Raw genomic sequence first — 17325 nt, forward strand, 5'->3', positions numbered from 1 at the left:
TCTCACCTCCTTAGATCTATCATTGTCAAGTTCTTGATTTTTCTGTTTCTGCTCTTCTGGGCTTAGTCAGGGACTTTACGTCTTTCCACTGTAGTGGATCATAAGTTTGTAGAGAGAAATTCATTCAGAGAATTATTTAATTCCTTACTTTAAGGCCACAAATGACAGTGCACCAGAACTAGTTGCCACATTGTTTATTATGTATATTCACATGTGATGAATGGCTTTACTTAGTAAAATGGAAGATTTTATACTGATTTCAACCTATACCTATTTAATTAAGCTTATCTACAATCTGAACTATAACTAGAGATCTTGGCAAATTGAGAAAATCGGATGGCAGCGGAGGGGGACATTGTCATGTATAGGCCTGTCTGGTCCCAGGCATATAGACATATAACAGAAAAAGAGATAGCCCATTTCTCAAAGAGGATGACTCTGAGATATTGGATATGGTAACTGGGGAGAGGCCTTTGAATTGAGACACAGGGATAATGGTTGCTGCAGAGAATTGTACTCCTCTTGGGATGGTGAGTTACTCCCTTCTTCCCTAATACCACAGATACAGGATCAGAGTATCATAGATTTAGAGGTGGAAAGAAACTGAAAAGGGCATCAGCTTTAACCACATCATTTTACAGATGACGAAAATGGTGCAGAGGGGTGAAATGACTTATCCAGGGTCACAAAGTTAGCAAGTGTTTTAGGTAGGATTTGAACCTGCATCTTAGTTCTAGGTCCTGTTCATTATACCAAGCATCCCTGGGAAAAGCTCTGCTTGCCATCATACTGGTCATAGTGAGGACTTTGATTTAATTAAACAAAAATCAACCCAATTTAATTCAATTCAGACTATGAATTCTTTTAAAACCTGACTTTCTTTACTGTAAGCATAGTTTTAAAAACATGTTCTGATGGCAATTATGCATTGCATTTATTTTCTGAAGGGGAAGAGACTGTTGCTCAGCCTGGCAGTTGTGAAGTTGGGTTGGTGCCATGTGAAGACGCAAGCTGTATTTTATCTAGCAAAGTGTGTGATTTTGCACCTGACTGCCCAAATGGAACCGATGAAGCCCATTGTGGTATGTGAAACCGCTGAGTAACTTCTCACCCTGCAAATATTTGTATGCATTTTTACTTTGTACCTTAATGCTAAGTGCCTGTCATTTCATTGAGTGGTTAATGAAGATGATAAGAATTCAAGCTTCCACTAAGCACAGTGTAGTCTCAGCCCCTACATATGCTCAGCTTAATCTCTTCATACGCAGCAACCTAAAGCAAAACAGGGTGCCATTGAAGAGGAGCAAAGATATAAGGACAGTACTGCATTACAGATGTTCTTTAAATGATTGGCCTTGATACACCCAGAGTGCTTGCCACCATTTTGATGAATCAGCGATTACTTTCTATTGTTTATGATTAATAACAACAGCTCCTAGCATTTACATAGAGCTTTAAAGTTTGCAAAGCGCTTTACAAACACCTTATTTGATCCTTGCTACAATCCTGAGAGGTAGGTGCTCTTATTATCATCCACATTTTACAGATGGGGAAACTGAGGCAGACAGACTAAATGGTTTGCCCAAGGTTGAACATCTAGCATGTATCTGAGACAAGATTTGAATTCAAATCATTTCAGGTCCAGTGCTATAGCCCCGCAGTTGTGTTCTATATAGTGTTCTCTGTTTTGGCTGCTACAAACTGTAGTATATGATTGATAAACTAGTCAAAAGGTTGTTATAATTTTGTAACATTTATTTTAAATCTTTGGCAGTGCTTTCCAAGTTTATACTTTTGAAGGTAAGGTTTTCCCTCTTCTGGGGCAGTACAGATTTTATATCCATAATTCATACTTGTGTATATGTTGAACGCTGGGGTAGACGAGAGATCTCCCTGATGTGACTATTTCCTCCCAAAAGGCTTCTTCATTTTTTGTTCTTCCTTGTATATTAAAAAAAGTTCATGTTTATTGAAAGTTAAGTTCATAATAAAAAAGAAAAGTTAAAATCAATTCAATTCTGTAAACATTGATTAAGCACCTATAATATGCCAGACACTTTACTAAGTGCAGGGAAAGCAAATAAGAAAAAAAGGCCATGCCCCCAAGGAGCTTACAATCTAATGAGAGAAAAGAACAGAGAAAGGGAAGCAGGAAGCAGAAGAGGGAAACAGGGTGTGTCCTTCAACTGGCCTGATCCAAGGAGTCAAATCAAGTGGAGAAGCAAATGGAAAACAGTTACTTAGAAATTTGAGATCCTGGACCTCTGGACGATTTGGATAGGAGTTTGGTGTGCCATCTCTCAGCCCTCCAGTCAGAAGGGAGAGGCAACTGAGGGGGTGGTGTTGAGTATCAAAAATGGAGTCAATTAGCATGGACATGAGATTTCAGGTTTGGGATCAGCTTATCCTGAGTGAGGCATGATATTCCATGGAATCAAAACCAAGCTGAGTTGCAGATAGAAAACTCTGGTCAGGAAGCAGTGTTCTAAAGCATTTATTTAAGTGCTCAGAGACCTTCATTTATCTTCTCAAAGAGGTGAAGTTGTCTGTTATGAATCTGTGTGAGGGTTTAGTGTACTAGAGTAAAAGGAAAGTGATTTTCTGAATCTGCTACCCATTTCTAGCCTGACAATGCTGGTAGGAGTTTTTTCTTAAAGGTGTTGGGAATTTGTATGTGCATCAAGCGTTATCATTTTGATCATCATTCAATAAACATTGAGCTTCAACAACATATATAGTGTGACTATATTATGGATAAGCAAACATTCTTCTAAACTCAATAAACAGTATGTCTTGCTTACTATTTTCCAAATATATGTAGCTTTGGTTGTGATAAGTATAGTGCCAATTGATGTGAAAGCATTACTATATGCATAATATTTTTTCCCATGGTGGATTTTCACAATCGATAGAGATTAATAATACAAATACTATGAGGAATATTGTTCAGTGAAAGGATCCCTAGATTTGGAGTTATACTATGTGAATTCATATCCTGGCTATGTAAATTTTCTCTATTAGATAAGTCAATTTACTCATTGGACAAGCCACTAATATCTTTGAGACATCGATATCTTCGTCTGTAAAATAAGACAGTTGGATTAGATTATCCCCAAGTTCCCTTCCAGCTCTAAATCAATGTGTGGATGTATAAAATTGTTTAAAGGATATTTTATTGATATTTTGTGTTTTTACAACACCCATATTTCCCAATTCATACTTCTTGCCTTCTCTCAGAGTTGTTAGCCAAACTAACACACTAAAACAGCTTAACATCCATTTTGTTGTTGAGTCATTTCAGTCACGTCCAACGCTTCGTGACCCTATTTTCAGTTTTCTTGGCAAAGATACTGGAGTGGTTTGCTATTTCCTTCTCCAGCTCATTTTATAGGTGAAGAAACTGAGGCAAATGGTTAAGTGACTTGCCCAGGGTCGTATAGCTAGTAAGTGTCTGAGGCTGAATTTGAAATGAGGAAGATGAGTCTCCTGACTCTGGGGCCAGCTCTGTTTGCACTATGGTGCCACCTAGCTGCCCCTAACATCTATAGTATTCAATTAAAAAAACAGTGATATTTATTGGTGTTTTCTGCATTTCCCATTTTGTGAATTTGTTTGCTATTAGAGTTCATTTTTTTTTAGTCAAGTAAAATGCAGCTTTAATGGAACTGCTCTCTGAAGGTATCTTCCATATCTACATAAAAATCATACAACACTCCTTGATGGATGAGGCAATGGAGATAGATGTCTTTGTTCAATAATCTTCCGATTATTAATATCAGGGGAAGCATATAATAAGCATGAGGCATATGTTTTTTCTTGTCTTATTCTTTTTAAACTAATTTTTAAAATTAATTTTTAGTTTTCAACATTCACTTTTATAAGATTTTGAATTCTAAACTTTCTCTTCCTCCTTCCCCAAGACAACATGCAATCTGATATAGGCTATACATATACATTCATATTAAACATATTTTCACATTAGTCATGTTATAAAGAATAATTAGAACCAATTGGAGAAACCACTAGAAAGAAGAAATAAAAAGGAAAAAAAAGAGAGTAAATAGTATGCTTTGATCTGCATTCAGACTCCCTAGTTCTTTTTCTGAATGTGGATAGCATTTTCCATCATGAGTCTTTTAGAGTTGTCTTAGATCCTTGCATTGCTGAGAAGAACTAAGTCTATCAAAGTCAGTTATCGCATAATGTTGTTGTTACTGTGTACAATGTTCCCCTGGTTCTGCTCACTTCACTCAGCATCAGTTCATGTAAGTCTTTCCAGGTTTATCTGAAGTCCACTTGCTCATCATTTGTTATGAAACAATAGTATTCCATTACATTCATATACCACAACTTGTTCAGCCATTCCCAAGTTGATGGGCATTGCCTCAATTTCCAGTTCTTGGCCACCAGAAAAAAACTGCTATAAATATTTTTGTACATGTGGGTCCTTTTCCCATTTTTATGTTCTCTTTGGGATACAGACCTAGAAGTGGTATTGTTGGGTCAAAGGCTATACACATTTTATAGCCCTTTGGACATAGTTTCAAATTGCTCTCCAGAATGGTTGGATCAGTTCACAACTCCACCAACAATGCATTAGTGTTCTAGTTTTCCCACATCTTCTTCCACATTTTTCATGTTTCCTGTTATCATTTCCTGTCAGTACCACATTTTGATGGGGCACCTCAGAGTTGTTTTGATTTACATTTCAGCATGAGGCGTATGTTGGGAAAGCTATTTGCCACTATCACGGTGGGAAATGCAGAGTCTGGAGGCAAGAGATAGTCCCTGTAAATGGTGAGGCCCTCCAGATGCTCCTATTTTCAGATGGCATTGAGATATGATTACCACATGTTCTAAAACATTACAGAATAATATAGGAAATAGATAATAATCAAATCTTCCTCTATCAAAGAAGGATGTTTAGGATAGAGTTCAAATGAAAGAGGATTACAATAGATGGAGAGGAGTTGCAGAGGCACTTTTTTGCAAGTAAAATTGTGCTGATTATATCGAGTCCTGGAACATTGCAGAGCCCTTTCCCCCACCTCAAAAGTGAATTATATTATTAATCCTAACTATCTACATGGGATAACAAGTGGATGAATAATGCATGCTTTTGAAACCATGATATCCATCCATTTGGATGGATAGTACAAAAATGACTCATCAGTACATATATCTTGGACATATATCAAAAATAGATGATAAACTAGGCTCTGTTCTATTCTGAGCTGAATAAGAGTAGTGTGGTCTGTATCACATTTTGGGAATTGTGCAGTGTTTTTTTTAACTCATTCCATTTCTGTTTGCCTAATTAATCATAAATATCCTTGATTTTTAAAAAATCATATGTCATAAAGATGAGAAAGCCCATAAGTAACTAGAAATGCTCCACAAATTATAATGATATATTTTATATCTGAGATGCAATTTTGTGTTTTTGAACTCTAGCCTAGAATATGTAGTTATTTATCATTATTTCAAATGGAGAATTCTAAACTTATTTCTAATTTGGAGCAGGAATTTGTTATTTCATTTGTCCTACATGTGATAAGTTTTTGCCTGATGTCATAATTCTCTAAAGACATTCAAGAAGCATGGTACATTACAGAAAAAAAATACGATTTAGGATGTTTTAGATTTTTTGTTTAAATGAATATGTGAATGTGTATGATTTTTCCTAGATAGATATACTATCCAATCACAGAAATAGATATATGTTTGCTTTCCAGAAGAGAGAAGGACCCAGGATAACGTGCTAAGAAATAATATACATACTAAGTGATTTTTTAAAAAAAAATTAGTTTTAGTTTGAAATAAATTATATTTGTTATTTTCTTATTTATCACTCCAGCTTAATAGTAGATTTGATCTACATGGGCAGTTCTTATTAGTTATCTTTCTTGATCTAACTGCATTGAGAGAAAATATTAATCCCCGATAGCTGCCTTTCTCCCTATCTTGTGTTTTCTGTTTGCGTGTCATAGTCTAATGATTAGTACTCTTTATTTAATATTTGATGGAAGAAAACATGTTTGAAAAATAAACTTCTCTGGTAGATCTGTCAGTTTTAAACTTTAGGTCTAGCAGATTAAGATATTCCTATAAGGCACTGATCAGCATGATTATGAATTGCTTTTTATGAAACAGTTATAGTGATAAGTTCAGATTTTGGGCATTTTCCTTTTCCCCATATCTCATTTTTTTATTCCCCTCACTACAGACTAGGTTAAAAGTTCTCTCAAAAGTATACTAAGGTAAATAAATCATTTCCACCTGACACAAATTAAATTTTTTTTTAATCCTTCATCTTAATTTTCTGTCCTCAAATTAAAGATCCAGATGCAGAATTCTAGTCCCTAAACTACTCAAGTGTTATATAATTATGGAAAGTTATAATAAGGTGTTATTAATGAAGAATTATCATTTCAGTGATGTCAAGCTAACCAATGAAGAGAAACTCCATTAATTCTCATTCATGGTAATTATTGATCACCTGGGGAAAGAAAAGAAATTATAGTAAGGTTGGCAAGTGCCTTTGGTATGGCATTAGACAGAAACTGTTGGTTGAATTAGTCTTTGCTTTGAATGTTTCTTTTTTAAACTAAGGAACATAAAGAAAGGAGTAAAATAGTCTAGAGAAATGTAAGGGTTTATCTTTGGTTGTTTTTTTCTAGTTGAAATTTTCACCAGCAAAAAATGTAGTATCTTTATTTTTTAAATAAGTCATTTCCCATGATATACAATGAACATAAATAGATCATACCATATTACCAATAATGAGGAGTAATAACTTGGACATGAGATAAAATATATCATCAATGACATGTGATCAGAAAAAAAGTGTACTCTGTATGTATTGAGATCAAAAAATAAGATGGATAGATAGATAACCTCCATTATTACTTTGGTAGCATATGTTAAATAATCTGATCTTGGGAGCCAGAGATCTGGGAATCTTTAGAACCTGTATATACATAAAGTTTTGGCAAAAAGGAACCCCATAAAATAAATATACAATCTACAGGAAAAATTATCAATTCCCAATTGTTGATTCTCATGCAATCCTGTCTTGTGTTCAAAGGGAGCCAGGACATGAAACTGAGCAGAGAGAGAAAGAGAGTCAGAGAGGATAGAGAAGAAAAAGAAAATGGAAGAAAGAGAATTGTGATAGTTCTTCCATTCGTTATCAGAAAACTAGCAATTTGTTCACAATTATATGTGTGTGTGTGTGTGTGTGTGTGTGTGGAGAGAGAGAGAGAGAGAGAGAGAGAGAGAGAGAGAAACAGAAACAGAGAGAGAGACAGAGACAGAGACAGAGACAGGAGGGAGAAAGAGACAGGAGGGAGAGAGAGAGAGACAGGAGGGGGAGAGAGAGTACAGAGAGAGAGAAAGAGAGAGACAGAGAGACAGAGAGAGAGAAAGAGAGAGACAGAGAGACAGAGAGAGAAAGACAGAGAGAGAGAGAGAGAGAGAGAGAGAGAGAGAGAGAGAGAGAGAGAGAGAGAGAGAGAGAGCGCAATGGGAAGAGGCAAGGTGCTACTCCTCCTATTGCTACAAACTTTGGTAGAGAATGAACCCAAGACAGAGAGCCATTACAAACTGATACTGCCCGGAGACCAATCATAAAAGAAGAAAGCAAGAAATATCAAGAACAAATACCCAAGAAGAACTGAGAGGAAGACACAACAAAGAATAATTTAATTCCTCATCAAGTTCTACTAGCAACTTCTCTCTTTGCTCTCTATAACTTTACCACCAGGACCAACATGATCTCTCTTTTTTTGTTGTTATAGCTGTTGTTGTTATTGAGTTGTTTCAGTTGTGTCCAGCTCTTCATGACCCTCTTTGAGATTTTCTTAGCAAAGATACTGAAGTGGTTTGCCATTTCCTTCTCCAACTCATTTTTGAAGATGAGGAAACCAAGGCAAACAAGATTAAGTGACTTGCCCAGGGTCACAAGCTGGTAAGTGTCTGAGGTTGGATTTGAACTCAGGTCTTCCTGACTCCATGTCTTGCACTCTATCCACTGTGCCACCTAGCTGCCCTAAATATGAATGAATTAGACTAGATGGCCTCTAAATGCCAATAAACTTTTATTAAGGACCTTGTCATCTTTTAGTTGTTCAGTTGTGTCTGATTCTTTGTGGCCCCATGGACTACACTATCCATGAGATTTTCTTAGCAAAGATAGCAGAATGCTTTGCCATTTACTTCTCCAGTGGATTAGGGCAAACAGAGGTTAGGTAACTTGTCCAGGGTCACACGTCTAGTAAGTATAGGATGCCAGATTTGAACCCAGGTTTTCCTGACTCCAGGCCCAGTACTTTATCCACTGAGCCATTTAACTGCCTAATGATCTCTCTATCCCTCCACCAAACTGGAGAGTTTCCTCCATAGTACCAAGTTGATTTAATTTTACTTAATGACCTTCCAGAAAAAAACAAAGTGTTTGGGTGGTTATATTAGTGAAACACTAATGGGCATTTAACATAGAACAATGTTTCTTAGACTCAACCTTCAAAGAATCTTTATTGAATATTTAATCTTCATTCTTTCATTCTATCACCAGATGCCTCTCAGGAAGACAGGAGTGTCCTAATTGAAGCATTTAATTAACATTTGATAGGGTAGGATTATAAGAAGGATTGAGTACTCACTGGGTATAAGGCCGTGTGCTAGGTGCTGTGGGGCTTTTAGAGAACTAGAACACAAATTTACTGTCCTCAAGGAATAGCATGGTAGATCACTGGACTTGGGATGAAGAAGATCTCTGTTTGAATCCCACCTGAGATGCTTATTGTAATACTTTGACCAAGTCACTCATTCTCTCTGTCATTTACTTTTCCTTTTCTGCAAAATGAGGGGGTTGAACTGGATGACCTCATTGGTTCTCTCCAACTCAAATCTATGATCTTATGGTCTAGATGAGATGGAAAAGGCATGAAAGTACCAGGGAATGTTCCAGACATGCTGTAGAAATTCGGAGAAAAGAAAAAAAAATACAGGATGAAATCATTAATGAAAACTTCATGAAGGAGATGAATCTTAATTGGTGACTTTATGTAGGGTGAGGGATTTGAACTCAATGAGGTGGAATGTCAAGACAGTTATGTGGCCTAGTGGATAGAGCATTGGGCTTAGAGTGAAGAAGATCTGAGTTCAGACACTGACTACCTGTAACCTCGGGCACACCATTTAACTTCTTTCACCTGTAGCTACCTTCTCTATAAATTCCCAGTCTCACAGGATTGTTGTGGGGATCAAATAAAAGAACACAGGAGTGCTTTGCAAACCTTAAAGTGTTCTATAAATACTATCTGTCACCATCACCATCATGAATAGTTACTATCAGTAATAATTATCAGAATAAATTTAGTATCACAATACAACTATTTTTTGCCAACAGTTTTTATTGAATGATTCCTTGCACTAGTATTTTTCAGCATTGGATTTACCAAGTGCTAATCTCTTAAGTATATTAAGTACTATTTTCTAAGACCCTTGGTGAATTGTTGAAGGTTTTAAATAGCAGTAACTTTCCTCTAGCCCAGTTCTTTTCCTTGTGAGGTAGTAGATTATCACAATAGTCTTCTGATTAATCTCGTTGCCTCATCTCTCACCATGAAAATTTACCCTCAACTTTGCTGCAAAATTGATTTTCTCAAACAGTGGGTCTGACCATGTGATTTCCAGACTCAATGAACTTCACTGTCTCTCTAAGATCCTCCTGGCTTCTTTCAAGGCCATCTTCCTCCTCCAATACCTCTGTCTTTCATTATGTGGCAGCTAAGTGGTACAGTGGATAGAGTATTGGACTTGGAGTCAGGACGACCTGATTTCAAATCTAGTCTCAGATGCTTCCTAACTGTGATTCCAGGCAAGTCACTTAACCTCTGTCTTCTTCAGTTTCCTCAACTATAATATGGAAATAATAACAACATCTGCCTCACAGGTTGTTGTGAGAAGCAAACGAGATATTTGTAAAGTGCTTAGCATAGTGCCTGGCACATAGTAGGTGCTATATAAATGCTAGCTGCTACTAATACTACTACTACTACTACTACTACTACTGCTATAGCTAGTTAGCTTGCTATGCTATGCTACACAAATTTGTAGATGAAAACCCAGCAAGAAAACTGAATAGTCAAGTAGGATAGGGCAAAAGTAAAAGAGGTAAGAGTATCCAGAAGAGGCCAATTGTTAATGCCTGCAGAGAGATTGAGAAGGATGAGGATTGAGAAAAGGCCATCACATTTGGCAATTAAGAGATCATTGATGATTTTGGTCAGAACAGTTTCGACTGAATGAGTAGATCAGAAGCCAAATTGTGAAGGTTTATAACTAAATAAGAGCAGAGAAAATAGGAGTTAGTGTAGATTGCCTTCTCAAAGAATTTAGCAAAGAAGGGAATGATATGATATAGTAGCATCTCATAAGGAATTTTTTTCCCTTTAAGGATGGAGAAAGTATAGGCATGTTTGTAGTTATTAGAGAAGGATCTAGTAGATTAAGAGAGATTGAAGATTAGAAAGTAAATTGGGATGATAGAGAAGGCATTCTGGTAGAGAAAACAGGAAGGATTGAGATCAAAGATACATGTAGAGGGGTTTGGTATGGCAAAAAGAATGACCACCTCTTCTTGTGAGATGGTGTGAAGGAAAAGATAGTAGGGGAATCCATCTGAGTAATGTGAGATGAAGAGAGAGAGAGAAGAGGGAGCTCTTGGTGGATGATCTTAATTTTTTTTCCCCTATGAAGTATAAGCCAAGGTAAAAGAGTAGGAGGAGAGGGTGTCATGGAAGACAAGGATGGATGAAGAAAATGGAATGAATTGTCATCAACAAGAGAGTGAAGTGACTAGGGAGTTGTGAAAGGATTTCAGTGCTTCAGCGAAGAGATCCAATTGAGACGATGTAACATAAATCAGTAGTGAATCCAGTCAGCATGGTTTTGTGACTCTCTACCTTGGATCGATAACACAGAAATGAGAATAGGTCACACTGTTTATAGTCTTCCCTTAGCTCTGACTCCTTTATTACTTTAGGTAAGTGACTTTAGAAACTTCTAGCTTATCTTTTTTTAGTATGTTTTAAAGTCTTCTCTCTTCTGCAGATCTGGGAGGGGGAAATAAAGAGGGAAGGCTTGAATGCAAATTTCTTGTATAGATGATATGAGCCTGTAGAAGTTGAAACATCCTTTCCTTCAAATTCAACTTTGATTTTGCATTAAAAATAGAGATTTTAGAATGTTTGATACGTACTTTCAAAAGAATAGACTTCAGTGAATTCCCCCCCCCACCCCAACCTGCCCTGTCTCCTACATTCTACTAATTACAAAAGGAAACTTTAAAAGGCAATAAGCCTGTGGTAGTTTTAGACATCAGTATTCTTGAGGAAAATCATTTGACTGAAAAAGAAAGCCTTGAAAAAGACAATTTTTGAACATTTCCAGAGCAATTTATTATTGTGTCTTTGGGTATGTATGGTTTTATTGTACTCCCTCCACCCCTTTCATCCCCATTCAGCTCACTACTTAGATTTTTTAAAAAATTAATAAATTTATTTATTTTTAGTTTTCAACATTTACTTCCACAAGATTTTGAGTTCCAAATTTTCACCCCATCTCGCCCCTCCCCCCACCCCAACATGGCATGCATTCTGAATACCCCTTCTCCAAGTCTGTCTTCCCTTCTATCTCTCCCCCTTCTCTTAACCCCTTTCCCTTCTATTTTCCTGTAGGGCAGGATAGATTTTTGTGCCCTATTTTCTGTATTTCTTATTTCCCAGTTGCATGTGAAAACATTTTTTTAAACATGTGTTTTTAAAACTTTGGGCTCCAAATTTTCTCCCTTCCTCCCTCTCCACCCACCCTCATTGAAAAGGCAAGCAAATCAATATAGGTTATACATGTGAAATCATGCAAAACACTTCCATAGTAGATATGCTGTGAAAAACTAACTCTATTTCCCTTAATTCTATCCCACCCACCCATTTATTCTATTCTTTCTTTTGACCCTGTCCCTCCTCAGAAGTGTTTGCTTCTGATTAACCCCTTTACTAATCTTCCCTCTCTCTATCATTCCCCTGCTCTCTTGTCCCCTTCTCCCCTTATTTTCCTGTAGTGTAAGACAGATTTCCATACCCAATTGAGTGTGTATGTTATTTCCTCCTTAAGTCAAATCCTATGAGAATATGATTCACTCATTCCCTCTCACCTTCCCTGTTTCCCCTCCATTGTAAGAGCCTTTACATTTCTGCTTTTTTTTTTGTGAGATGGTTTTCCCTGTTCTACCTCTCCCTTTGTCCTTCTTCTAGTATAATCCTCTCTCACCCCTTAATTTTATTCTCCAGATATGACCCCTTCATCTTCAACTCACCCTGTGCCCTCTATCTATCTATCTATCTATCTATCTATCTATCTATCTATCTATCTATCTATCTATCTATCTATATACATACACATTTTTTTTCCCCTCCAACTACCCTAATACTGACAAAGGTCTCATGAGTTACAAATATCTTTCCATGCAGGAATGTAAACAGTTCAACCTTAATAAGTCTCTTATGATTTCTCTTTCCTGTTTACCTCTTCATGTTCCACTTGAGTCTTGTATTTGAAAGCCAAATTTTCTATCCAGCTCTGGTCTTTCCATCAAGAATATTTGAAAGTCCTTTATGTCACTGAATGACCATTTTTTTCCCCTGAAGGATTATACTCAGTTTTGCTGGGTAGATGATTCTTGGTTGTAAACCTATCTCCTTTGCCCTCTGGAATATGATATTCCATGCCCTGTGGTCTCTTAATGTAGAAGCTGCTAAATCTTGTGTTATCCTGATTGTGTTTCCACAATACTTGAATTGTTTCCTTCTGGCTGCTTGTAATATTTTCTCCTTGGCCTGGGAACTCTGGAATTTGGCTACAACATTCCTAGGAGTTTTCCTTTGGGGATCTCTTTCAGGAGGAGATTGGTGGATTCTTTCAATTTCTATTTTGCCCTCTAGTTCTAAAATATCAGGGCAGTTTTCCTTGATAATTTCTTGAAAGATGATATCTAGGCTCTTTTTTTGATCATGGCTTTCAGATAGTCCAATAATTTTTAAATTCTCTCTCTGGATCTATTTTCCAGGTCAGTTGTTTTTCCAATGAGATATTTCACATTATTTTCTAATTTTTCATTCTTTTGAATTTCTTTTACAGTGTCTTGATTTTTCATAAAGTCACTAACTTCCAATTGCTCTATTCTAATTTTTGAGGAAGTATTTTCTTCAGTAATCTTTTGGACTTCCTTTTCCATTTGGCCAATTTTGCTTTTTAGGGCATTCTTCTGCTCATCGGCTTTTTGGACCTCTTTTGCCATTCGGGTTAGGCTATTTTTTAAGGTATTATTTTCTTCAGTATATTTTTGGGTCTCCTTTATCAAGCTGTTGACTTGTTTTTCATGATTTTCTTGCATCACTCTCATTTCTCTTCCCAGTTTTTCCTCTACTTCTCTTACTTGCTTCTCAAAATCCCTTTTGAGCTCTTCCAAGGCCTGGTACTGATTCATATTTTTCTTGGAGGCTTTGGATGTAGGAGCATCAACTTTGTTGTCTTCTTCTGGTTGTATGTTTTGATCTTCTTTGTCACCAAACTAAGATAATATAGTCTGACTCTTTTTGCGCTGCTTACTTATGATCCCAGCCAATTACTTGAGTTTTAAACTCTTTGCTAAAGTAAAAGTCTGCTTCCAATGTGGAGAATGTACTGTTCCAAGCTTTGGGGGTTTGTCCAGCTGTTTTCAGAGGTACTTCTAGAGACCTGAAAATTTTCAGTTTTTGAATAGTATGATAAGGGGCGAAGTGTTTCCTTTCCACCGCCACAACAAGCTCCACCATGCCAGCTCTCTTCCTCGCCACAGGACTGCCCCTCAGAACTGCGACCCAGATCCAAGCATGGGCAAAGCAAGAGATTCCTGCCTCAGCACTGGCAAAGAGATTCCTGCAATCCTCCTCTGATCAGCTACTCAATTCCCCCTCAGTCTGTGGGCCAGAAGCTCAGGAGGCAATTGCAGCCCGCGCACGGGACTTGTGGCTGAGATCTAGCTTCTTCTGTTACCGCAGTCATAGACTTTTCCCACTGACCTTCTAAGTTGTCTTTGGCATTCTTGGATTGAGAAGTCTGGAAACTGCCACAGGTGCCCACGACTCAGTCCTCTGAGGCCTGCTCCAGGTTTTCTGAGGTTTGTGCACCCACGCCAAACTGCGCTCCTGTCCCAGCCCAGCGCGATATACCTTTGTGATCAACCATTCAGGTGGTCTTAGGCTGGAAATTTGTTTCACTCTGTCTTCTTGTGGGTTCTGTTGCTTAGAATTTGTTTAGAGCCATTTTTAACAGGTATTTGGAGGGGTTTGTTTGGGGGAGAGTTCAAGCAAGTCACTGCTTTCATTCCACCATCTTGGCTCCTCCCCCGCACTACTTAGATTTTTAAAAATTGTGATCAATGTTCTACTTCCTTCTCTAAATCAGCTTTTAAAAATAATAGTGCAAAAATTTTTTGTTTAATCACCATTCCCCTGAAGATAACATCATAGGCATATTTAAAATTCTTCTGCTTTAAGAAATATCTCAAGAAAAACTTTACAGACACCAGCCAATTCACATACACAAAGATAGAGGGGTTGTGCATCCATTAGGGCCTTTTGTTAAATGATGACAAGGATCCCAATTACACCCCCATGGGGAAATTATAACACAAGAATATTTCATATCTTGGTGCTGCTCTCATATGAGACACTAACTCACAGGGTAAAAGGAGATGACATTCCTCTCTCCCCTACCCCCACCTTTTTAAAAATAAAGACTCGGTCTCTCTATTTTGACCACTCTGAAAGGGCTGGGACTACTCACAGGTCTGATCTCAATCAAAGCTTCATGGTAGCTTTGATTTGCTCTATTACTGACCTGGGATGATTTACCATACATAGGCAACCTAGTGCTAACCTCCCCAGGACTCATCATATTAATGCAAAACTTTGTGGGAAAATCCAATGGGCTTAGCCTACTATAGCTCAGAACTCCAAAGCTTGAGTCATTAATTAGCATTAGTCTCTGTTTGACAAGTATGGGATTACAGATGTGTCCATGAGACTAGACAGCCTCTTTTTATGATTGCTTTATTTTTCTACTTAAAATATCTTATTTTTTCAATAATGTATAAAAGATTTTAACATTACTTTTTAAAAAGTTTGAGTTCAAATTATCTCCTTTACTACCCTTTACCCTCCTTGAGAAGGCAAACTCTTGTTTTTAGATAGATACTATTTATCACTTTAAGGAAAAGTCCTTTTATTCCTATGCTTTCTAGCATTGTTGTTGTTGTTGTTGTTGTTTAATAGGAATGCATTATATTTTATCAATAGCCTTTTCTGCATCTGTTGAGATAGTTGTATTTTTTCTGTTGATTTTGCTATTGATATGGTCAATTGCATTGATAGTTTTCCTAATATTGAATCAGCCCTGCACTTCTGCTATAAATTCACCTTGTTGTTGTGTATGATTTTTGTGATATATTGCTGTAATCTCCATGCTAGTGTTTTATTTAAATTTGTGCATTAGTATTCATTAAGAAAATTGGTCTATAGTTTTCTTTCTCTGTTTTTACTCTTCATGGTTTAGGTTTCAGCCCCATATTTGTGTCATAAAGGAATTTGGTAGGACTCCTTTTTTTGCCTATTTACCCAAATAGTTTATATAGTATTGGGATTAATTTTTCTTTCAATGTTCAGTAGAATTTGCTTGTGAATCCATCTGGTCCTGGTGATTTTTTTCTTGGAAAACTCATTGATGTCTTTTCTAAGGGTTATTTAAGTATTCTATTTCCTCTTCTGTTAATATGGGTGATTTATATTTTTGTAAACATTTATCCATTTCACTTAGATTGTTAGATTTATTGGTCTATAATTGAACAAAATAGCTCCTAATAATTGCTTTAATTTCATCTTCATTGGTGGTGAATTCACCCTTTTCATTTTTGATACTTGTAATTTGGTTTTTTCTTTTTTAAATCAAATTAACTAATAGCTTATTTTTTTTCATAAAAACAGCTCCTAATTTTATTTATTAGTATGATTTTCTTTCAGTTTTATTAATCACTCCTTTTATTTTCAGGATTTTCAATTTGGTATTTAATTAGAGATTTTTAATTTGTTCTTTTTCTAGTTTTTGTTAGTTGCATGCCCAATTTGCGGATCTGTTCTTTGTCTGTTTTATTGATATAGGTGCTTAGAAAATATAAATTTCCCCCTAAGTACTTCTTTAGCTGTATTCCACTAATTTTGTATATTGTCTCGTTGTCATTCTCTTTAATGAAATTATTGATTGTTTCTATGATCTATTCTTTAATCCACTCATTTCTTAGAATTAGATTATTTAGTTTCCAGTTAATTTTTAATCTATATTTTGGTGGTCATTTATTGAATGTAACTTTATTGCATTATGGTCTGAAAACAATGCATATAATGTATCTACTTTTCTGCATTTGCTTGTGTGGTTTTTATATCCTAATACATTGTTAATTTGTATGTAGGTTCCATTTACCACTGAGACAAATTCACATTCCTTTCTATTCCAAAACTGTTTTCTCCAGATGTCTATCATATCTAACTTTTCTAAAATTCCATTTACCTCCTTAACTTCTTTCTTTATTTTTTGGTTAGATTTATCTAGTTCTGAGAGGGGAAAGTTTAAGTACCCCACTAGTTTAATTTTACTATTTCCTCTTGAAATTCATTTACTTTTCCATACTTTGGATGTTATACCATTTGGTGCATATATCTTTAGTATTGATATTACTTCATTGTTTATGGTACCTTTTAGCAAAATGTAGTTTCCCTGCTTATCTCTTTTAATTAGATCTATTTTTGCTTTTGCTTTGTCTCAACTCATGATTGGCACTGCTGCTTTTTTTAAACTTCAGCTGAAGCATAATTGATTCTGCTCTAGCCCCCCCTTTTTTTTACTCTGTGTGTGTTTCTCTGTTTTAAGTAAGTTTGTTATAAACAACACATTATAGGGTTCTGTTTTTTGATCCACTCTGCTATCCAGTTCTATTTTATGGGTGAGTTCATCCCATTCATATTCATAATTATGATTACTGTGTATTTACCTCTATCCTGCTCTCTCTCCCCATCCATCCTTTTCTCTTTTTCCTTTCACTCTGTCCTTCCTCAAAACTGTTTTGCTTCTGACCTCTGCCTCCTCAGTTCCATCCTCTCTTTTATCAGTTCCCCACTTTTCTTACCAATCTCCACACCTACTTCCCTACAGGGTAAGAGATTTCTA

At 36.4% G+C, this 17325-nt stretch overlaps 1 protein-coding gene across 1 annotated transcript in view; it reads left to right on the forward strand.

Moving 5' to 3' along the window:
• Window positions 1-17325, forward strand: part of MALRD1 (MAM and LDL receptor class A domain containing 1) — an 832608-nt gene that overhangs the window by 170335 nt on the left and 644948 nt on the right. The window contains 1 exon segment of the mRNA XM_027847861.1: window positions 948-1082. Coding sequence (XP_027703662.1) covers window positions 948-1082 — 135 coding nt within the window.

Source organism: Vombatus ursinus, unplaced genomic scaffold (assembly GCF_900497805.2).
Source record: "Vombatus ursinus unplaced genomic scaffold, bare-nosed wombat genome assembly UNPS02005459.1, whole genome shotgun sequence".
NCBI classification, from domain to species: Eukaryota; Metazoa; Chordata; class Mammalia; order Diprotodontia; family Vombatidae; genus Vombatus; species Vombatus ursinus.